Source organism: Aethalodelphis obliquidens, unplaced genomic scaffold (assembly GCF_003676395.1).
Source record: "Aethalodelphis obliquidens isolate GAN/ISIS:26980383/991018 unplaced genomic scaffold, ASM367639v1 scaffold28, whole genome shotgun sequence".
Classification (NCBI taxonomy): Eukaryota; Metazoa; Chordata; class Mammalia; order Artiodactyla; family Delphinidae; genus Aethalodelphis; species Aethalodelphis obliquidens.
In genome coordinates, this window is record NW_020837972.1 from 2,392,334 (window position 1) to 2,410,797 (window position 18,464).

The 18,464-nt window shown below is 53.4% G+C and overlaps 1 protein-coding gene across 1 annotated transcript in view; it reads right to left on the bottom strand.

Moving 5' to 3' along the window:
- The window catches only part of ZNRF3 (zinc and ring finger 3), a 145,168-nt gene that overhangs the window by 594 nt on the left and 126,110 nt on the right, over window positions 1-18,464 (bottom strand). Inside the window, exons 3-8 of the mRNA XM_027124389.1 lie at window positions 8,488-8,562; window positions 7,941-8,072; window positions 6,502-6,612; window positions 5,442-5,609; window positions 3,511-3,613; window positions 1,074-2,840 (exon numbers count right to left, since the gene is read on the bottom strand). Of these exons, the coding sequence (XP_026980190.1) occupies window positions 1,074-2,840; window positions 3,511-3,613; window positions 5,442-5,609; window positions 6,502-6,612; window positions 7,941-8,072; window positions 8,488-8,562 (2,356 nt within the window). The remainder of the gene's footprint in view (window positions 1-1,073; window positions 2,841-3,510; window positions 3,614-5,441; window positions 5,610-6,501; window positions 6,613-7,940; window positions 8,073-8,487; window positions 8,563-18,464) is intronic.

Here is an 18,464-nt window from a genome sequence, read left to right on the forward strand (position 1 = left end):
AACAAAGTAATTTCAGATTGTGAAAACCTGGGAAGTAAACAGAGGGTGTGAGAGTGAGCTCGGAGGGGGCTGGAGGCCGGCTCTTAACCCAAGAACTAAAGGAGAGAAGCAGTAGAGAGGCCTGGAGACTGGAATGAAACTGGCACGTTGGAGGAACAGGACGGGGGCAAGGCGGCTGACATCATGAAGAAGGAGGGATGCGGGAGGAGGTTGGGGCGGGGGGAGGAGCGGCAGGGCCTGATCATACAGACCTGGGTGAGGGGTTTACATTTCTAAAATTTGGAAGGTAATGGCAAGTCAGTGAAGAGTTTTCTGGTATAAAGACAGACTTATGTTTTAAAAAAGACTCTGGCACCCACGTGGAACAGAAGGCAAGACTGGCCACAGGAGACCAGTCAGAAGGCTACTGCCCTCACCCTAGAGAGAGGAAATAGGCCTGGCTGCGGACAGCAGGCGGGGAGCAGAGCAGATCCACGTGGGGTTTACTTTGGAGTTGGAATTGTCCCAGTGCTATTCAAAGGTGCTAGACTGCACACTGTTCACTACTGAAGACAAAAGGTTTGGCAACTTTATCACAATTTGATGATGTCTGCTGAATCTAATAATAAAAAATCTGGACTTGGGTTTTGCATGTCTTTTGCTAAGTTTCATTTTTCTGGGGATTCAATTTTCTGGACCAGGGGAAAACCAGCACATGTGGTTCTCACAGACAGGCTGAGAAGCCCAGGAACCTGATGCATGAGGGGCAGGGCAGGCTCAGGGCTGGGGCCTGGGCTTTTGGCCTGAGCATCTGGGTAGGGAGCCTTGGAGAAGGGGGTGCAGAGGGAGGAACTCGAGACACTGCTGTGGCAGGATCAAGCGGGATGCTTCTGCAGCATCTGGGGGAGAGAGCTCATGGAAGCAGAGGGCCAGCAGGTCTGGAGCCCAGAGGAAGGGCTGGATTGGGGAGTAACACTTGGAAATCATCAGGTACGGATAGTGTTTAAAGCCAAGGGCACCAAGAAAGTCACTCAGAAAGTGACTGTGTGGAGAGAAGACCCAGATCCTGGCCTACCGTCACCGCCCGCTCTCACCTGCAGCCTCAGTGGCTGTGGCACTGGAGTCCTGAGTGTCCTGGGGGGCACTGGGGAAGCTGGCCCCAGGGGCCCCCACATCCTCTGGAGGGCAGGGAAGTGACAGCGGTGCCCTGGCCGGGCAGCACGGAACCCACTCTTCTTGCTGGGCTGCTCCCAAGCCTCTGTGGGGCCACAGGGCATCCGGACCTGGCAGCGTCCCACCCCAGGGGCTGAGGCCCCGGGTCCCTTGGCATTCAGAGGACAAGCCCAAGTCACAGTCCACATCCTCCGGAATGATGGGGATGCGCTGGCTCAGGTCCCGGGCCCCGGGGTGGCAGCTGGGCGGGAGCTCCTGGGCCAGCGTGTACTGCACACGTACCGAGCAGTCCTCGGTGTAGCGGCCGCCACCCCCGCCCCCGCCCCCGCCATGGGCCACCTGCTTCTCTTCATAGAAGCAGCAGGGCAGGCCCTCATACTTCACCCCATCTGTCCTGGGCAAGTGGTCCGGGTGAAGGCCATAGGGGCCCTGGGAGCTCCCCGGCTGTGACTCCCCACCCTGGGGGCCGCAGCCCTCACAGGGCGGGGGGCCCAGGAACAAGATGCCGCCCCCAGCCGCTCCCGCTCCGGGGTCTGGGGCGGGGATCTGGGGCTCACAGCAGCAGGCACACATCGGCCCCTCCCGGGCCCCCTTCCAGGTCCTCCTGAGGTCCGGGGCGGCCCCGGGAGAGGCCTCGAGCCCCCCTTCTGAGGTAGAGCTGTTGGGCCCCCGGGGCTCCAGGGAGGAGCTACTGCTGTAGTTCATCTCCAGGCTGCAGGTGGACAGCTGGTCCCCCGAGGGAGAGGCGGGCCCGGGCCAGGGCTCTCCCCGCCCCGCACCTGGGCCTCGGGCCGCAGCCAGGACCTCCTCGGGGGGCGGGGAGCCCTCGAGGCGCACCACGGGCCCCCGGCCTGAGCCCCCCATGTCTCCGGCGCGACAGGGGCTGCGGCTGCGGTAGACGAAGGGGTCGTAGTCGCTGCTGAGAGAGCTGCGGAAGGTGGAGCAGCTCCCGTACACGCCCTGGTTGCTGACCTCCGTGCAGTCCACCACCGAGTCGCTGGAGGAGCAGCGGCACTGGCCCGAGCTGCCGCTGCTGCTGCTGCTGTCGCTGCCCGGGCCGTCGGCCAGGTAGCCGCTGCACACCGAGCGGTGGCCGTGGTAGCAGCTGAAGCTGGACGCGCTGCCGCTCTCCAGGTGCGAGGCCGGGGCCGCGTGCACCGCGGGGGCGAAGAGCAGGCCGCTGCTGCCGCTGCCGCCGCCCGGGGGGAAGGCCCGAGCCGGGCCCCCAGGGGTGAGGCCGGGAGGGGGCTGCCCCTCCTGCTCGGGGTAGCTGAGGCCCCGGAAGTAGTAGTGCTGGTACATGGTCTCGTACTGGGAGAAGCAAGCTGCCTTGGAGAAGCTGCGGCCGCCGAACTTGGGCCTGCGGAAGGGGGGGGCCGGCGAGTAAGGCCGGTGCTCCAGGCCGCAGCGGTGAGGGGCCAGGCTGTGGTCCAGATGGAGGGGCGGGTAGCCGCGGATGTAGGCGGGGGTCTGCGGCGGGAAGAGGCCCTGCTCCCCGCGCCGGTCCACGGTCAGCAGCGTGACAGGGTTCCCGTGGGCGTCCATGCTCGTCCTCGTGGGGTAGGCGGGGATGGCGCTGGCCCTGTGTACGCGGCCGGGGTAGTGCACCGGCAAGATCACCCTCTGCTGCCGGCCGCGCGCCAGGCTGCCGGTCTCCAAGCACACGGCGCTCGGGTTTCCCTTTTGTTCTGGGGAGAGGCGGAGGAAACGCGGTCAGGGGGGCGTGCACGCTGGGGCCAAGGGCTCAAGGGGCGGATGCGGGCAGAGACTGAGGCGGCCGGCGCCAAGGTGCCCAGTCTCACGACCATGGCCCATTCTAAGCTGTCGCCAAACCTGGCCACGCGGGTAGAGGCCTCCTGCTTCTCCACTCGAAAGGTGGTCACTCCTGTCAGGGTCCATCTCCCACCTCCCAGCTGCTCTGCACGGCATAAGGCTCGAGAGAGCAACAGGGACACGGAGGGGAAAGGCATTTTCCCTCTTGGGAGAACAGCTATACCTGGAGGGCACCCTGCCTTCTGGGCCCTCATCCACCACCACAGGGAGGCAGCAGCAGCATCACAACCCCGAGGCACCAGGCACAGCAAGCGTCACCACTGTCATCCCGCTGAAGAGATTGTGGGCCCAGGGCCTGGAGAGGCCGGGTGCCTGGCCCAAGGTCAGGAAGCCAGTTCATGTCAAAGCCAGAACCCAAACTCAGGGTGATTCTTCAGAGGCCTCCAAACCCCAAGCCCCCACGCCTCCAAGTCCGGGTGGCAATGCTGCGGTGGTTTGCTCGCTCCCCAGCACGTGTCCTGCTCCTGCTAGGTACTCGGTAAAGACAGTGACACTCCAGCAACAACAGAGGCAGCGGAGAATTACCTATGATGTTGTGTCGACAGTGGGGGCAGGTGTGGTGCTGCAGCAGCCACGGGTCCACGCACTTCCTGTGAAAGCGGTGAGTACAGGGGATGACCCGCAGCTCCTGGGAGGGAGAGAGGACACACAGCCTGAAGGAAGGGCACAGGCAGAGGGCGGTGCTGTCTTCAGCCCTGCAGTGTTTCTTTCCGTGGAGCCCGGAGTGGACCAAGGAGCCCAGTTCACTGTGGCAGTGCCCAGAGGCTCCCCCTCCCCATCTCTAGCTACAAGTGGGCTCCGCTCCCTGGAGTCAGGGCCCACACATGGGTTCTAGGGAGAAAGACACGGACCATCAGCCAGCTCCAACCACGGTGCTTGGTGTTGAGGGAGGAAGCCAGCTCCCTTCTTGTGAGGAGGGCACTCACACCCACGCCACATACAAGGGACCGCCAGAGCTGTATGCTAGTGCAAATGGTGAGCCTGGGGGTATGGAAGGGTGGCTAGATACACCCCAAAACCTTCTGCACTTCTGGGATGGTGGCTGGCTCCAGATACCCAAAATGAGGTGGGTAGAAAGGAAGATGCCCAGGACTCATGATTGACAGGTGGGGCAGCAAGGGGGCAAAGTTCTCCCGTCCTCCCCTTCACTGGACCCTCAGCACTCACCTGGAGGCACACAGTTAATAACAAAGCACCCAACGTGGAGAGGAGGGAATGGGGTTCTGAGGCAGGCAGAACCACCTCAAAAGTCCCTGAGCCCAAAGCACCCTCCAAACTTGCTAATTTTACTTTGATTTTCCATTCTCTGACCAGCTCAATGCAGTAACATTCAAACACCTAAGGCTGTGCCTGACCGTGGCAAGAGTCCTACCTGGATTTTCTCGTGTAACCTTTGTGATCACCTGGAGTACAGGTCAGTCTCGGGCCCATATCACAAGCATAGGCACAGAGAATAAAGTCACTTGCCCAAGATCACAAAGCTAGAACCCTCCTGGGCCCAGATGAGAACTCAGACAGTCTGCAGGTAGAGACCATGTGAGACTATGGATCTGGAGGCCCTCTGCAAAACCTCTTTTTTCATCCAACAGTCTACACAGCAGCGGGACACTTTCATCAAAGGGGCATCAAATGCCTGCAACTAATTCTGAAGTGGTTTGCTCCCCACTCCCCAAAATGTGTGTGTATATGCACGCCTCTATCCAGAAGGAGATGAAGCAAATGTGGCAAAATGTTAACAATGGGTGATTCTAGTTGAATGATCCAGCATTCATTGTCTGATTCTTGCAACTTTTCTGAAAGTTTTAAATTTTCAGAAAAAAGCTAGAAGGAAAAAGGGGACATCACATCCCTTGTCTCTCTTTTTTTTTTTTTTTTTTTTGCGGTACGCGGGCCTCTCACTGTTGTGGCCTCTCCCGTTGCGGAGCACAGGCTCCAGACACACAGGCTCAGCGGCCATGGCTCACGGGCCCAGCCGCTCCGCGGCATGTGGGATCTTCCCGGACCGGGTCACGAACCTGCGTCCCCTGCATCGGCAGGCGGACTCTCAACCACTGTGCCACCAGGGAAGTCCCCCTTGTCTCTTTATAAGTAAAAACGTAAACGTTCCATACGGCTTTGTAAGAGAGATTTGTATCAAGTCAAGCGCCAGAGTTTTCAGAAGAGCAATTCTGAAATTAAGTGTAAATGTTCTTACAACTAGACGTTTTCTGGCCCATTATATATTTCTGATCAACTTCCGAAATCACCTATGTTCAGCTCGGTCCCCTGGAGAGAGTGTCTGTGTATGTGGCCACCTGCTTCCGGGGGGCGGGGGGGAAGAGCAGTTTAAAGGTCTCAGGACGTCCCCTGGAGACCTAGGCAGCTCGGCCCTTCCCCTGTGGGAAAAGCCCTTCCCCTTCCATCTGCAGGCCCGTCTACCTCATCCCCACCAGGACTGGCCCCGCCTCTGCCGTTACCTCTCCATCGATGTACTTCTCCAGGCAGATGGCACAGTCGGACGTGGAGCTGCTGCTGAGCGTGTCCAGGGCCCCGCAGCTCCCCTCCCGGCGCCCCTTGCTCTTGGAGTTGAACTTCCTGGTTTCCATCTTCTCCAGGGCCTGCACGGCCAGTCTGTTCATGGAATTCTGCACAGCAGAACGTGGTCCATGTTAGGGTCTGGGACATGTTAACAGCACTAGTCACCCCTGGGGCCATGGTCGGCCAAACACTAGTCTCCATCAGGCCAGGACAGACTTCTGAGAAATCACTAAAGATTCAGAGGCCACGGCACAAGAGCACAGATCTTCTAGACTCCCAAGTGTCCACCACATCGGTCTAAGCAGCAGTACCAGCAGAGGTCTACTCTAATTATTTGGCCAACTCTGCTCTGTGCTAAGGGTTCCTCCCTTCATTGGAGAACGTTCTGAGGGCAAATGAGACCATGCATTGCGGTGCCCAGCACTTGGCAAACCAGACACGCTCGACAAACATCAGCTGCTGCTCCGTCGGTGATGGCCACCCATCCTCGAGAGAACTCAGCGCCCAGTCCACCGTCTCTCGCTGTGGACATCACACTGCTACACCTCTGAGAGTCTAGATTCCCGAGTAGCCTCCCATTGCCCTCTACCCCCAAATCCTTCCTTCCTACAAGCACATCGCCTGGAGAGCTTGGTAGATGCAGAGTCGGATGAAGCAGGTCTGAGGTGGGGCCTGAGATTCTGAGTTTCTGCCAAGCTCCCAGGTGATGCTGATGCTGCTGGTCCCCAGATCATATTTGAGGAGCAGGGCTCTAGGGGTCCAGGTTGACATTTAAACATTTCTTTGGAAAAAACCCCCGGCTGGAAACGGCCCCAGGGCTTGGCCTTTGGAGGACTGGCCCTTTCAGAACAGAGACGACACAGTGCTATAAGCTTTGCTCTGCTTTTTCTCCATCTTTGCTGGTTCTAGGCCGCTGGGGACAGGCTGCAGGGCTCAGGACCAGGTCTGCGCCGGCAAAGGGGCCGCAGGGATGAACGCTCACAGGCTGCTCTGCGTTACCTGACTGCGTCGCTGCTTCAGCTTGATTTTGACAAGGAGGATGAGGCAGACCAAGGAGACCACGACAAAGAAGGCCAGGAAGATCCCCATATCAAAGTATTCCGTGGGTTGCTGGAACAGAACATGGACACAGTGAGTCACAGGGGATTGGCACACGGGCTGGGCCAGCCCTGGTCGGGAGAAGGATGGGGCCACCGGGCTGCATTTCCCCTCCTTTGCAGGGCACATGTGGGGTTCTGCTAAGACACACACAGTGTGCTATCCAGGCCCAGGTAGTGCCCCACAGCGTGGCCCGGGGAGGCCGCAGCGGTCTCAGCCAGGCCTCCTAACAGCCAGGAGAACTCTGTTCACAGAGCCTCGCTCCCTGCAGAATAGCGCAAAGTTCGCCGTAACCGGTAGGAGAGGCCCTTCCAAATAAACACAAATATCACATTTATGGGACAAAAGAGTGAGTGTCATGTTTTGAGGGAACCGTGATTACTAACCATATAATTAATGGTTTACAACAACTCAGAAAATTGTATGCTGCTTCCACAAATATCAGCTTCCACTACAATGAGTCATATTTACCAAAGCGCCCTTTTTTCCTTTAAAAAGCAGCCAGCAAGTCAGTTCTTCTGCAAACTCCCTCTAGTTTTAGTTCTTACCTTTTCCTCATGGCACACTGCCTCCTAAAACCTTAAAGTTACCTCATCTGGGACGTGTTTAGCCAACAGGAATGGAGTTTTGCTAATTGAATGCTATGGGTATCCGGATATTTTGTGCAAAAGACCCATCCTCTATGTGAATATTCCAATATTCGTGAGGAGGAAATAAACCATCTGTGGGGCACCTGTCCTAGGTTCCTAGAATCTTCAGTCTGAGGTTGGGCAAAAGATGCCAGCAGTGTCCCTTTAATACACCTAAGAGAAGCCTAAAAAATGAAGCTATTCATTAACCACCTGGAAGTCGTGAGCCCCAATCCCTGTTGAAAGCTTACTTTTCCAGAATCAAATACAAGTTAGGGGGTTTCAGTAATGCATTTGCCCCATAGGAAGAAGGAAGCACAGGCTTTATCCTCTAGTCTAGGCCAGACGGAAGGAGGGAGATACAGGAAGCTGAGTGCAGGGTGTCCTTCCCTTCAATGCTCCTCAGTTAGCCTTTCACAGGGAGATGGGACAGAAGAGAAAAAAGGATAGGAGTTTACCCAGAGGGGAAGGTGGAAGAGACATTTGGTCACAAATCACCTATCTCTGGAAGGACTTTTCAAATCCCCTCTAGAGGAGCCGGGTGAAATTTCTCCCTGGCCTCCAGCCTTAAGTCTGATCTAAACCTGCAGGAACCTGGGGCGCATCAGCATTGTAGATGGAAAGAAGGTAGGAGCAAAAGGCCAAAGCCCAAAGGGGATTAAGGCACAGGCGGCAGCAGGGAAGGTGGCGGCGTGGCCAGCGGAGGCTCACTCGAGGAGGGCGGTGCTGGATCCGTGCTCGAGCCACTTTCTGCTTGTTGACAATGTTCATCAGCTTGATGGCGTCTGCGCCCTTCACGTACACCACTGGCCTCTTGAGTGGGTCTTCTGACCCCTGGTTTAGCTAAGGAAGGAGAGGAGGTCCTGGTTAGAAGACGTAATTACTTCAAGAAGCAGGAGAGAGAAAGAAAGGCTGGAGGAAAAGAACACGAGATACCCTTTTGGAAATCCTCAAACTCCTCAAGCATCGTAGGCTTGGAGCTCCCAGAAGGACAAGGCTGAGGATGATGCCCCTTTTAGGATGGAGCGGGACCCCAGAAGGGCCTTTGAAAATGCCTCACCAACCCTCAGCTTCTTGGCTCTTACCCCTCTTGATACACTTGCCTTGGAGTATGATGTGCAAACACGGATAACTAACAAGGGCAGACAAGTGCAAGGGCCCTGAGGATGAGGGTGACACAACCGTGAGAAGCCAGGCTAAGTAAAGGAGGTGCTTCTCTCAGGGACACTGCAGCATTGGCCTGGCCCGAGGAGCTTACCTGGTCGATAGCTTCTGGGTTTTCAGACACATCGAAGATGACTGCGGTGGCTCCCCGCTGCACGGCTCGCTTGGCCTGGCAGAGTGAAAAAGAGCAGGTTGGCACCCTGGTCCTTACCTTTCTGAAGCTGGCCTTGGAAATCAGACCTGTATTCGAATGCAGAATCTGACAGTCACCAACTAATGTGACTGGGTGAGTTACTAACTTTCCTAAGCCTCAACTTGCCCATCTGTTTAAAAAAAGGGGGGGTGGGGAGTGGGCAACAGCACCTTGTACAGTTATCCTGGGAACCAAATGAGTTAGAAATGGTGAAAATAAACAGCTGGGTACTCGATTAACCTTTGTCTCCCTATCCAGCCTAAACCTTAAAATCAAACTACAAACCAATAACCTGCCCAGTCAGCATAAAGGTATTGGTTTCAGTATTTTCTGCTATGAACACAGGGCCACTGGCAGCTAAAGCAAATGCCTTTGGTCCTTCTCTTGCGGTCCTGCTTCCTCCCCACATCATCCAGCACCGCAGTTAGAGGAACGTACTGAATATTTCCGAAGGAATCTCAAAACGGTCAATTTTAATAAGTGACATAAACTAAAGACCTTTGGACATGCTGTCGGGGGAAAAGCTACGAGAAATAATTGTAAATGGGGATTTGGAGCAGTTGGCTGCCAAACCTGGCTGCACATCAAAAACCACTTGGGAAGTCTGTAAAGCAGATTTCCTGGCTCAAACCACAGAGACTGATTCAGCAGGGCTGGAGTAAGGCCCAGGAAACTGAGTTCTGAAGCTTTTCCGAGGGATTCTGATGATTCAACCACTTGGGGAACTACTGATCAAAGATGAGATTAGAACGTTTTAGGGACAAATGAGAAGGGGTGGGATTCTCTTTTGGAGGAAAGGATTCCTTTCCACCCCAGTGAACCTTCTAATTTCATGTCCAGCTAAGGGAACAACGGGTAGAAGCTGAGGAAGAACAAGACGTAAGACATAATCCTTGCTTATAGGAACCTGAATCTCGTTAGGGAAGCGAGACACCTCTAACGGGTGGGGGGAGAGCTCAAAACAAAAACCAAAGCCCCTATAAGATGGGCAAATGATGGCTAGTACTCAGAGGTCAAGAAAGTCTCTGTGAGCCAGAGTGCTTGAGAAAGAATAAAATCTGAATTCCTTCCCCACAGGAAAGCGACACTGAGCCTTAGACCAGAATGTGGCTAGAGCAATAGCTCCATCAGCCACCAGAGGGCGGCCTTACCTCACACCTTCTACAACAAGACAGCTCCCTGTACTTGGTACTAAATAAGCAGGACGGTGGATTGTCAGGGATGCAGCAAAGTCCTCCGCAACTGAACAAGCTCAGACACCTGAGTGCTGTGCTGCAGAAGCTGTCCTTGTTCTGCTGGGGACCCTTTCCTGTTGAACTGAGATTCGATGTATTTAGTCTGCTCTGCCGCTTGCCTGTCCCACCCCGTTTCCCCACCAGCACGCTGCATCAGGAGGGGCCCCTGGGCGCTGTCTCCAGCTCTGCCAGACAAGCTGCCAGTGGTGGGCGAGTCAGAGTCTCTTTCAGCCCCAGCCTCAGTTTCCCCATCTGTAAAAGGAGGAGGGAGCCTGTGTCATGAGGACTAGGGTCCCTTCCAGTTCGCAGTCTTGGCCACTCAAGGAGGCAAGGGACTGTCCAGAGTGACGCAGAAAGAGCTGCAACAGCTGTCACTTGCCTCCAGCAAGAGAGGACATGATGGCCCAGTGAGAAGGTTCGGGGCCAGGTGGTGTCACTTTCCTCCATAAAGCTCTTTATGGGCACAGACCCCTTTGCCTGAGGTCAACAAGCCCTCGGGGGCTCCAGAGTTAACTAACAGCAAGTGGGTGCCAGTCTCAGGGGGTAGCCCAGCCGTGTTCACAAATTCAGGGACGCAGAGGGCCCTGAGGGACAGCACCACAAACGAGGAAATAGACAGGACTTCTCGTTCCTTTATTTGGCTTTTGTTCCCTGCTTGAGCACATCAAACAGCACCTGAGGGGACTGTGCGTGCAGCTCCCTCTTGCTTGGGAGCTTCAGTGGGGTGCATCTGGAGAGCCTGGAGGCCAAGAGGCTGCAGGCCCCAGGGCATTGCAAGCCTCGGCTGCCGCCTGCTCCCGCCTCCAGCCCCCCTGGCTTCACGAGGAGGCAGAAGTCACGGGGATCTGGAGGCCAGGTATGACCCCCATGGGCCAGGCATGTTTTAAAAGACATTTTAAACAAAATCTAGGAGGGAGGACTCATCTCCAGGTTTCTCGAGTGAAAAGAGCAGGTCAAGAATAAGGTGCTTCATCCTGTTTATAGCTCAACTTAAGACACAACCAGGTTAATGCACAGGGTCCAAAGGACTAATATTTTGAGAAAATGATAATTCTCACAGTCGGCTTACTTTAAAAGTTATGTTTAATGTAAGCTGCTGTTAAATTAAGGTTGTATTTCCTGCACTCAGGACTGGACAGGAGGCAAGTCAGGATTACGTCAGGAACTTGCCTGTCAGGAGCAAGGCTTGGGATTGAAAATAGGCCATGAATAATCCACACTTAAGAAAATGACACGTTGATCATACTATTCCCAAAACAAACGAAAACACAGACCACTACTTGGTCATACTTTCCCCCTTGCCCCACATTTTCAGTTTAAAAATTGATGAGGCATCCTTAAACATGTCTTCATGTGTTAGATCTTTCACTGTTTTCTCTAGTCAAGCTTGGGCTGGGATATTATTTCAAAACACTAACTTTATAAAGGCACACACCCAATGTCCAAATCTCTCAGAATAAGGCTGTTTCAACAAAAGGCTGAGAAAGATGCAGCCTGGTGCCTGTTGCTAGATGAAGGTCACTGGTCACTGGGCTTCAGTTGGAGAGGGCAGTTACCCTTGACCTGTGCACAGACTGGATTGGGAAGAAGAGCATGAGAAGGGTGTGAGCAGCAGAAAGCAGGTGGGATGTCCTGGCAAGGCCTCCCAGAAGCAGCTAAAGGCCTTGCCTACTGACCTCTGCTCGCCCTTCCCCTCACCCCACTCACACAGGTGTTCCCCACCCTTCATCACTGCTGCTGCTTCCATCAGGCCAGGACAGGTTGGCACCAGCCAGCAGGTGACCACAAGCCCCGCAGCAGAATGAGGAATAAAAGGTTGTCATGGTCTCTCATTTACCTTTCCAGGGCTGTGAGACCCGAGGCTAGACAGTTGCCACAGCCACTGAGACACGTAGCAAAAGCATAAACATCTGCAGACTTACATATTGCAAAGTACAAAAGGTCAAGCTCTAGAAGACAGGATCTTACGTGGCTGGCACTTATCACAATGCGAGACTCCTATGGTTATTCGATAAACGGTCATTCTAACTGAAAGCAAACCTGCCCAGACCGTACTCTTGGGTTACTGCTCCCTGAACGTGGATGTGGTTTTCTCCTAAGAAAGTGCTTCTATCAATATGTTTGAGTCTTGGGACTTCCCTGGCGGTCGAGTGGTTAAGACTCCACACTCTCAATGCAGGGGGCTCGTGAATTTCTGGACGCGTGGGGGGCATTCTGATAAGAATAGTCCCATTACCACCTTGTGGGTGAGAAAACCTACAGCCTAGAGTCTGCTTGGGTTTCAATTAAATTCAGGAATTCCAATCAGGAATGGACCTGGCACTCTCCCTGTGTGTGCAGTAACACCCAGACTTGGTTCGGGGCTTGGTCCCACCCCATAGCTACTCCACAGAGCCCCTGGGAACAGACTCCATTTCCCCCGGTTTATCCGTTTCTGCATCAAGCACTGGACGTGGCGTCCCCAGTGCCTAATCTTTATTGTAGGAAAACTTTCGATAGCACACAACCTTAATCGGAAATAACCCGAAAGATGGCCCCAAATCTCCTTTGTCCCAAACGCCTGACCAGAGGATAACCCAGGAAGCTGGACTGTTAGCACTGATATGAAGGCTTGTGTCTTCAACCTCTCACAGGAAGTTCTGACATATGGGGGCTTCAAGCAGACTTTTTTTTTTTTTGCCTCTATCGAATATAATTTCCCATTCTGGCCTTTTTGTACTTATCATAAGCTTCCAACAAGTCATTTAAATTTTTTTGTTAATATGTTTAAGGCTGTGATATATCCCTTCAGATACGCTACTCATATCTTTTTGATATTTGGGCTATTCCAGTTTTTTCTTTATTCTTGTAATTAATGCCATGTTGAATGAATCTTGGCTTACATTTCCAATTTTCTTAGGATGCAGGCCCAGGGCCAAAGAATATGAAGATTATTAAGAATCTTAATACAATCCACATAGGATTTTAAGGCCCCTCCTTATAAACCCACTCAACTCTTAATTTATCTGCAGTAATGACAAGATAAGATGACACAGACAGTAAAAGACAAATCTGTCAACAGATTTAACTTCTGGATAAAGTGGCCCATTGCTGAGCTGGCTAGGAGGAGGCAGGCAGTCTCAGAGTAACGCTCTGCGTGATGCTTCAGGTGCACAAAGATCTCCAGAGTGAACTATAATGAGTTGATCTTACCTAGCCTACTGATTCTTCAAGGTCAAGTTCATGTGCAAAGCCTGTCACATAAGACCGGTAAGTGCTTCTCTTTAGTGAAAAGCAGCTCTTATCCCTCTCTGAGTTCTAATACCAGTCAAGATTCTCCTCTGCCACTTATCACTTTCTGGGATGCATTTTTCCCCACAAGTGTGACCATCTTTAGTATTTTTGCTATTAATAAAAGTAATATGAGCTTGACATGAAAATTTTAAAACAATTGAGAAATTGAAAGCAAAAGATAATCTACCTATTACCTCCCTATATCCCAGCTTTATAATAGTGTGGTTTATATCTTTCCATTTTTTTCAAACTCATATATTAGCAGCAATAAAATGCTTATGTTTATATACACTCACATACCAAAATATACTTAAAAATAAATTGGATGTATATAATGTTCTCAACTCTGTTTTCCCCCTTAACTCAACAATATTATATGCAGTGATGCAGAAAAATATCCATTCTTCTTACCGGCTACATATATTCTTCCCTTATATGGAGCTTAAGACTGTCCCTCTGACAGGCATTCAGGGGATTTCTTCATTTTCTCTATTATGAACAGTGTTGTATTTATCTTCTTGTACTAGCATTCTGGTGGAATCTATATCCTTTAAATTGCTACAAGTGGCCCTGCGGAGTCGAATGGCACTAACATCTCACATGTAAATGTCTTGACTGGGTACCAGGCTAAGCTGCCCCGGGGTCTGTGGAGCCAGGAGGTACATCTCTGACCAGTGTCTGTGCCCCGTAAAGCCTAACAGAGCAGACTGCCCTGGGCGCGGCCCGTACTCCACAAATTAACATAGTAGGCGGCAGTAGAGTTTAATTCTATTTGAGGTGCCATTTATTACTTTATTTGTTCAACGGTAGTAATTAACTAATTACTACGTGTGCCAGGCCTGAAGGATACACACAGTGAGCAGAATGGTGGCCGCGCGTCCTCACGGAGTGTCCATTCTGTCAGCAGTACTGGCACAGGGCTCTCTGAAGAGGCTGGGGGAGTCATCAGGAAAGGTCCGAGCGTTTGGTTCTGAGGGCCAATGAGTAAGAAACTACCAACCAGGAGTCACTTATCCCACATCCCTGTAGTAGGTGTCAGGGGAGGAGAGACTGTCCCGGTCAGTGTCCTTTGAGAAATGCTGCCTGTGATAAGGCTCTTAGCTACCCGGCATCCCCAGGTTTTTTGACATAGGACCCTTTTTGCAGCAACTCCTGTCCATACCCTACCCTCCCTTCTATGGGAGAAATTTTGGGACCCAAGGCTCCGTGCACAGGCCACGCTCACGTGACAGGAATCTCACCCCCTAACCACTCCCTGGCTTTAACTCACGTAAGAGGGTGAGGGATGGGCCACAGATCGACGTTTTGATCTGGAAAATGATACTAAGGAATACACACACTGCAGTTTAAATGAGATGGTTCCTGGTATATTCAATTACAGTTGACCCTTGAACGACGTGGGGGTTAGGGTGCTAACCCTCTGCGCAGTTGAAGGAAAATCCACGTGTAACTCAGTCACCCTCCGCAATCTCGGTTCCTCTGTCTCCAAGGTCCTCCATACCCACAGTTCTGCATCCACAGATTCAACCAACTGGGATGTGTAGCACTGTAATATTTACTACCGAAAAAAACCCATGTATAAGTGGGCTGCATGGTTCAAACCTGTGTTGTTCAAGGGTCAACTGTATACAGTTCAATTTGACAACTACCTAAGAGGGCCAACTGTGTGCCAGGAGCCCCAAGAAAGATACAAGCCAGGACCTCCTAGAAGTGTCTGTCTCCACACACTTGCTGGTGTCCTGGGGGAAGAGATCTTGCTTAGCAAGGAGCAGGGTGAGGGCACTGAGGTCTCTTCCTTTCTTACCCAAGAGAGTGTTCTCTTGCAGCTCTCCTCTGGCATACTGATACAGCAGTATGACCCAAGGTGGCAGAAACCATGATCATGGAGAATCCAAAATGGCACCAGAGTCTCAGGGCTTAGTTCCCACAACCTGGCATCAGCTTTCTGCTTCAGCAAGGTCCCCAAGCTCCTGCCGCTGCTCCCGGGGCAGAGCTCACTGTTCTTGCTCAGGCTGATACAGGTGCATGGGCCTACCCTCCATGCAGTCCTCACATTCCTACAACCAGGGCTCCCTCCTTAGGGAGGTGCCCCGCTAGCGCCCCCAGGGGGCCAAGCTAAACTACAACCCTTTGCCCTCACCCCTACACTCAACTGCTTACTAAGTTTTGCTGATTCCATCTTCCAAATCCATCCACTGTTTTTCCATCTCCACTGCTGCCACCCTGTACAGGACACCAGACTTCCCACGTAAGTCACAACAACACTCCCCCCCGGGGGTTCCTTAGTCCACCCCACCTGCCCCTGGTAGGGTCTCCACGCAGCATAAGAGGGACTTTTCTAGTTAATAAACCACCGATCTGACCTGCCCCACTCTCCCCGAACGACTCTGTGTCTGCTCTTAGAATAAGATGTGACTTCCCTGGCTTTTAGCAAACTCAACACTCCAGCCCCAGAGCTTGACTAGGAGGAGCCTCTACAGGTGAGCCTGCCCACCTGCTGGGGAAACACACCACATCGCCCCACAGCCCGCCTTGCCTCCTCTAACTCTCCCTGCCTTGGGTGTCACTCCCTCCGCACTGCCTGGCCTGCAGCCTGCCTCTGAGCCCCACGGGTGCAGCTCTTGTGACATCACACTGTAACTGTTTACTTAAAGTGCCTCCCTCACTAGAGGGCAGCCAAGGCCTCAGACTTCTTTCCTGCTCAATGCCCAGAATCCCACAGAGAGCCTGGCACAGGGTAAATGGCCAAGAAATGTCTGTTGCTTAACCTAAAAAGGATGAGATTTTGCCCTTGGGGTTAGCATCAAACACCCTGGGTCCTGCTACTCCAAACACAGGCTGTAGCTCGCTCCAGGCCGCCTGATCTCCTGTTTCCTTTGACTCTTGAATTGTGGAAGGTCCAGTTCTCTACCATATCTTCTTAGAACTCAAGATTCTCCGCAGTGCAGATGTTCGGGATTTGGTTTCTTATTAACCACATGCACGTCTTCTGCCGTAGTGCTTGCTGATGGGTCTTTGATTGGTGGTTGGTTCTAATGTAGGAATTATTCTCCCTGGGCAACCTCGACCCCAGTCACTGAAAGTGGCTCTGCCTCGTGGTGGATCCTTATGGGACACCAGGCCTCTTGTGAACACATCTCCGATGTCAGAGCTCTCAGAAAACGAGCCTGTGCACTTGCAGAGTCTGGCCTTTCTACTCAAGGGAGGAATGCAAGCCTCCCTGAGAACTCTCACCAAAGGAAAGCAGACCAAACGATCAGCTTCGGGCATATCCACAGGGACAAACGGCAGGAGATGTGGATTTTCAGTTTTCTCCCGATATCACTTAGGGGAATTTTGCTTTTCTTCAGCCTAAAAGACTGATGGAAAAAGATGGCCTGCACCACACAGGGAAGAGAGTGTGTGGACAGTGGCCTGCCCTCCCCACCTGCTGTGAAGATCCTGGGAACTGGCCGCAGATTCCAAACTCTAAACTCAGTGGTGGCCTCAGGTGGACCAATGAGAGACTAAAAGCACAGGCTTGCGAGGCTTGTCCACCTGAGGCCTGAGCTTCAAGCAAATCACTGCCAGGAACCCAGGGCCGGTAACAAGCCCTGCTTATGCTGCCACTGCCACAGGGCCTGCTTCTGTGGCCAGGGAGGGGCAAGGGCCTGTCAACACGACAGAGACCCACCAGCCAGACCCAGAGACACCTCGCCTGACGGCCACCAGTCTCTCTTGGCTGCTCCCGCCCCAGTGCAAACAAGCCAGCGCTCACCACGTCCCTTTATGCCCCTCCCTCTGGAGGCCACTAAGTGGATTTTAAAGCTGCCCTCCTCACTTTTTCCTTTCCTCCTCCCCCGTGTTCTTCACTGAGTAGTGACCACCCAGGCACCGGGCTCTTGAGCATTCTGGTCAGCTGCTGTGCCCTGAAGCATGAGTCACTGCACGACAGGGGACACACTTGCCAGGCAAGGGGGCTTGCAAGGCCCGTCTCACCAAGAGCCCTGTTTTCCTGCAGAAACCTTTCATTCCATAGGAAATGAGGTCACACACCAGCGCACATGGGTAACTGGTGAGAAAATCCTGGTGCCAAGAAGGGGGCGGGGCATCAGAAGAAGTGGCCAGAAAAAAACCACCCTAACACCTTAACGTGCACAAACCTCAGGGGAATCACCTGCAGCTCTGAGGGAATCTGTAGGGGGTAGGAAGGAGGGGGGGCACATAGCTTAAAAAATAACCTGGTTTCTTTTACAGTATGTACAACAAACACGATCTTTGCAAACCAAACGTGCAGGGCATTTGGCTAGTTGACTGTCACGGCTTGGAGCCCCTAACCCACTGCCTAAGGCAGACCAACACAAAACAGCCCCCAACGGAGTGTAGGTCGGGATGCCAGGCAGCCAGGCGGGCTCACTTTCCGCGGCGGGAGGAGGCGAGTGGAGGGTGCGGGTGGGGGGTGCAGGTGGGTGGCGCAGCCCGGCCCGCTCCACCGGCTCCTGGCTCCGGGGCTTGGCTGCAGCCGGGCCTGACCTTCCAGGTTTCCCTGGCCGGAGATCAAAGCGCCAGAGCCACAAACACGGCTCAGAACTCCGAGGCCCCGCGGCCACCCCCGTCCCCGGTCCCTCCCCATCGGCTTCCCCACACCCCCAGCCCCTCCCCCCACCCGGTGGGGCCGCTTTCGGGGGCGGGGGGCGGGCTCCCATCCGGCCTCCTCCGACCCTAGCTCGCCGGCCGGGCCCCTCCCACCCGGAGAAGGTACTCCTCGCCATAATTGAAGTCATTAAGCCTCCAAAGTCTCCTGTCGGCTGCTGGTTCTGAGCTCCGGAACGAAGGTGATGCATTTTAAGTCCTAGTGAAGATTATGCTCATCTATTTAGGAGACATGTAGCAGCGAGAACTCCGCGGTTAAGTTAGTGGTTAAGGCTGCCAAAGTTTAGCGTTATTTATTCTCAAAATATGTAGCAGCCCCACTTAATTTCTCCTAATTAAAGGAACCGGCAGAAGAGGCTGGAGGCCGCGGCCGTGTCACGGCGCCATTACCAGGTTGGTGCCCTTCACAGTCAGAAAATACTGGGTCTCAAACGGAAATGCGTTTCCCTAGATCTTAATCTTAAACATAGACATTTAGGCCAGTTCCAAGAAACACAATGATCCTCTTTGTTTTAACACCTGACAAGGAGCACCAAAACCCAGGAAGCTGTCCACACCCTCCGCTCCGTCGCCACTGCCGGGTCAGGGGGTGTTATGGAAAAACGTCAGCAGCTGGCTTGTTTAGTGAGATGTCTATGGCTGCAAGAGAAACTTCTGGAAGAACCTGTTAGCTGCTAGCTATCCCGGGTTGAGTTTCCAGAAGTCCCACTTCGGGCCAAATCTTACAAAGTCAGCAAC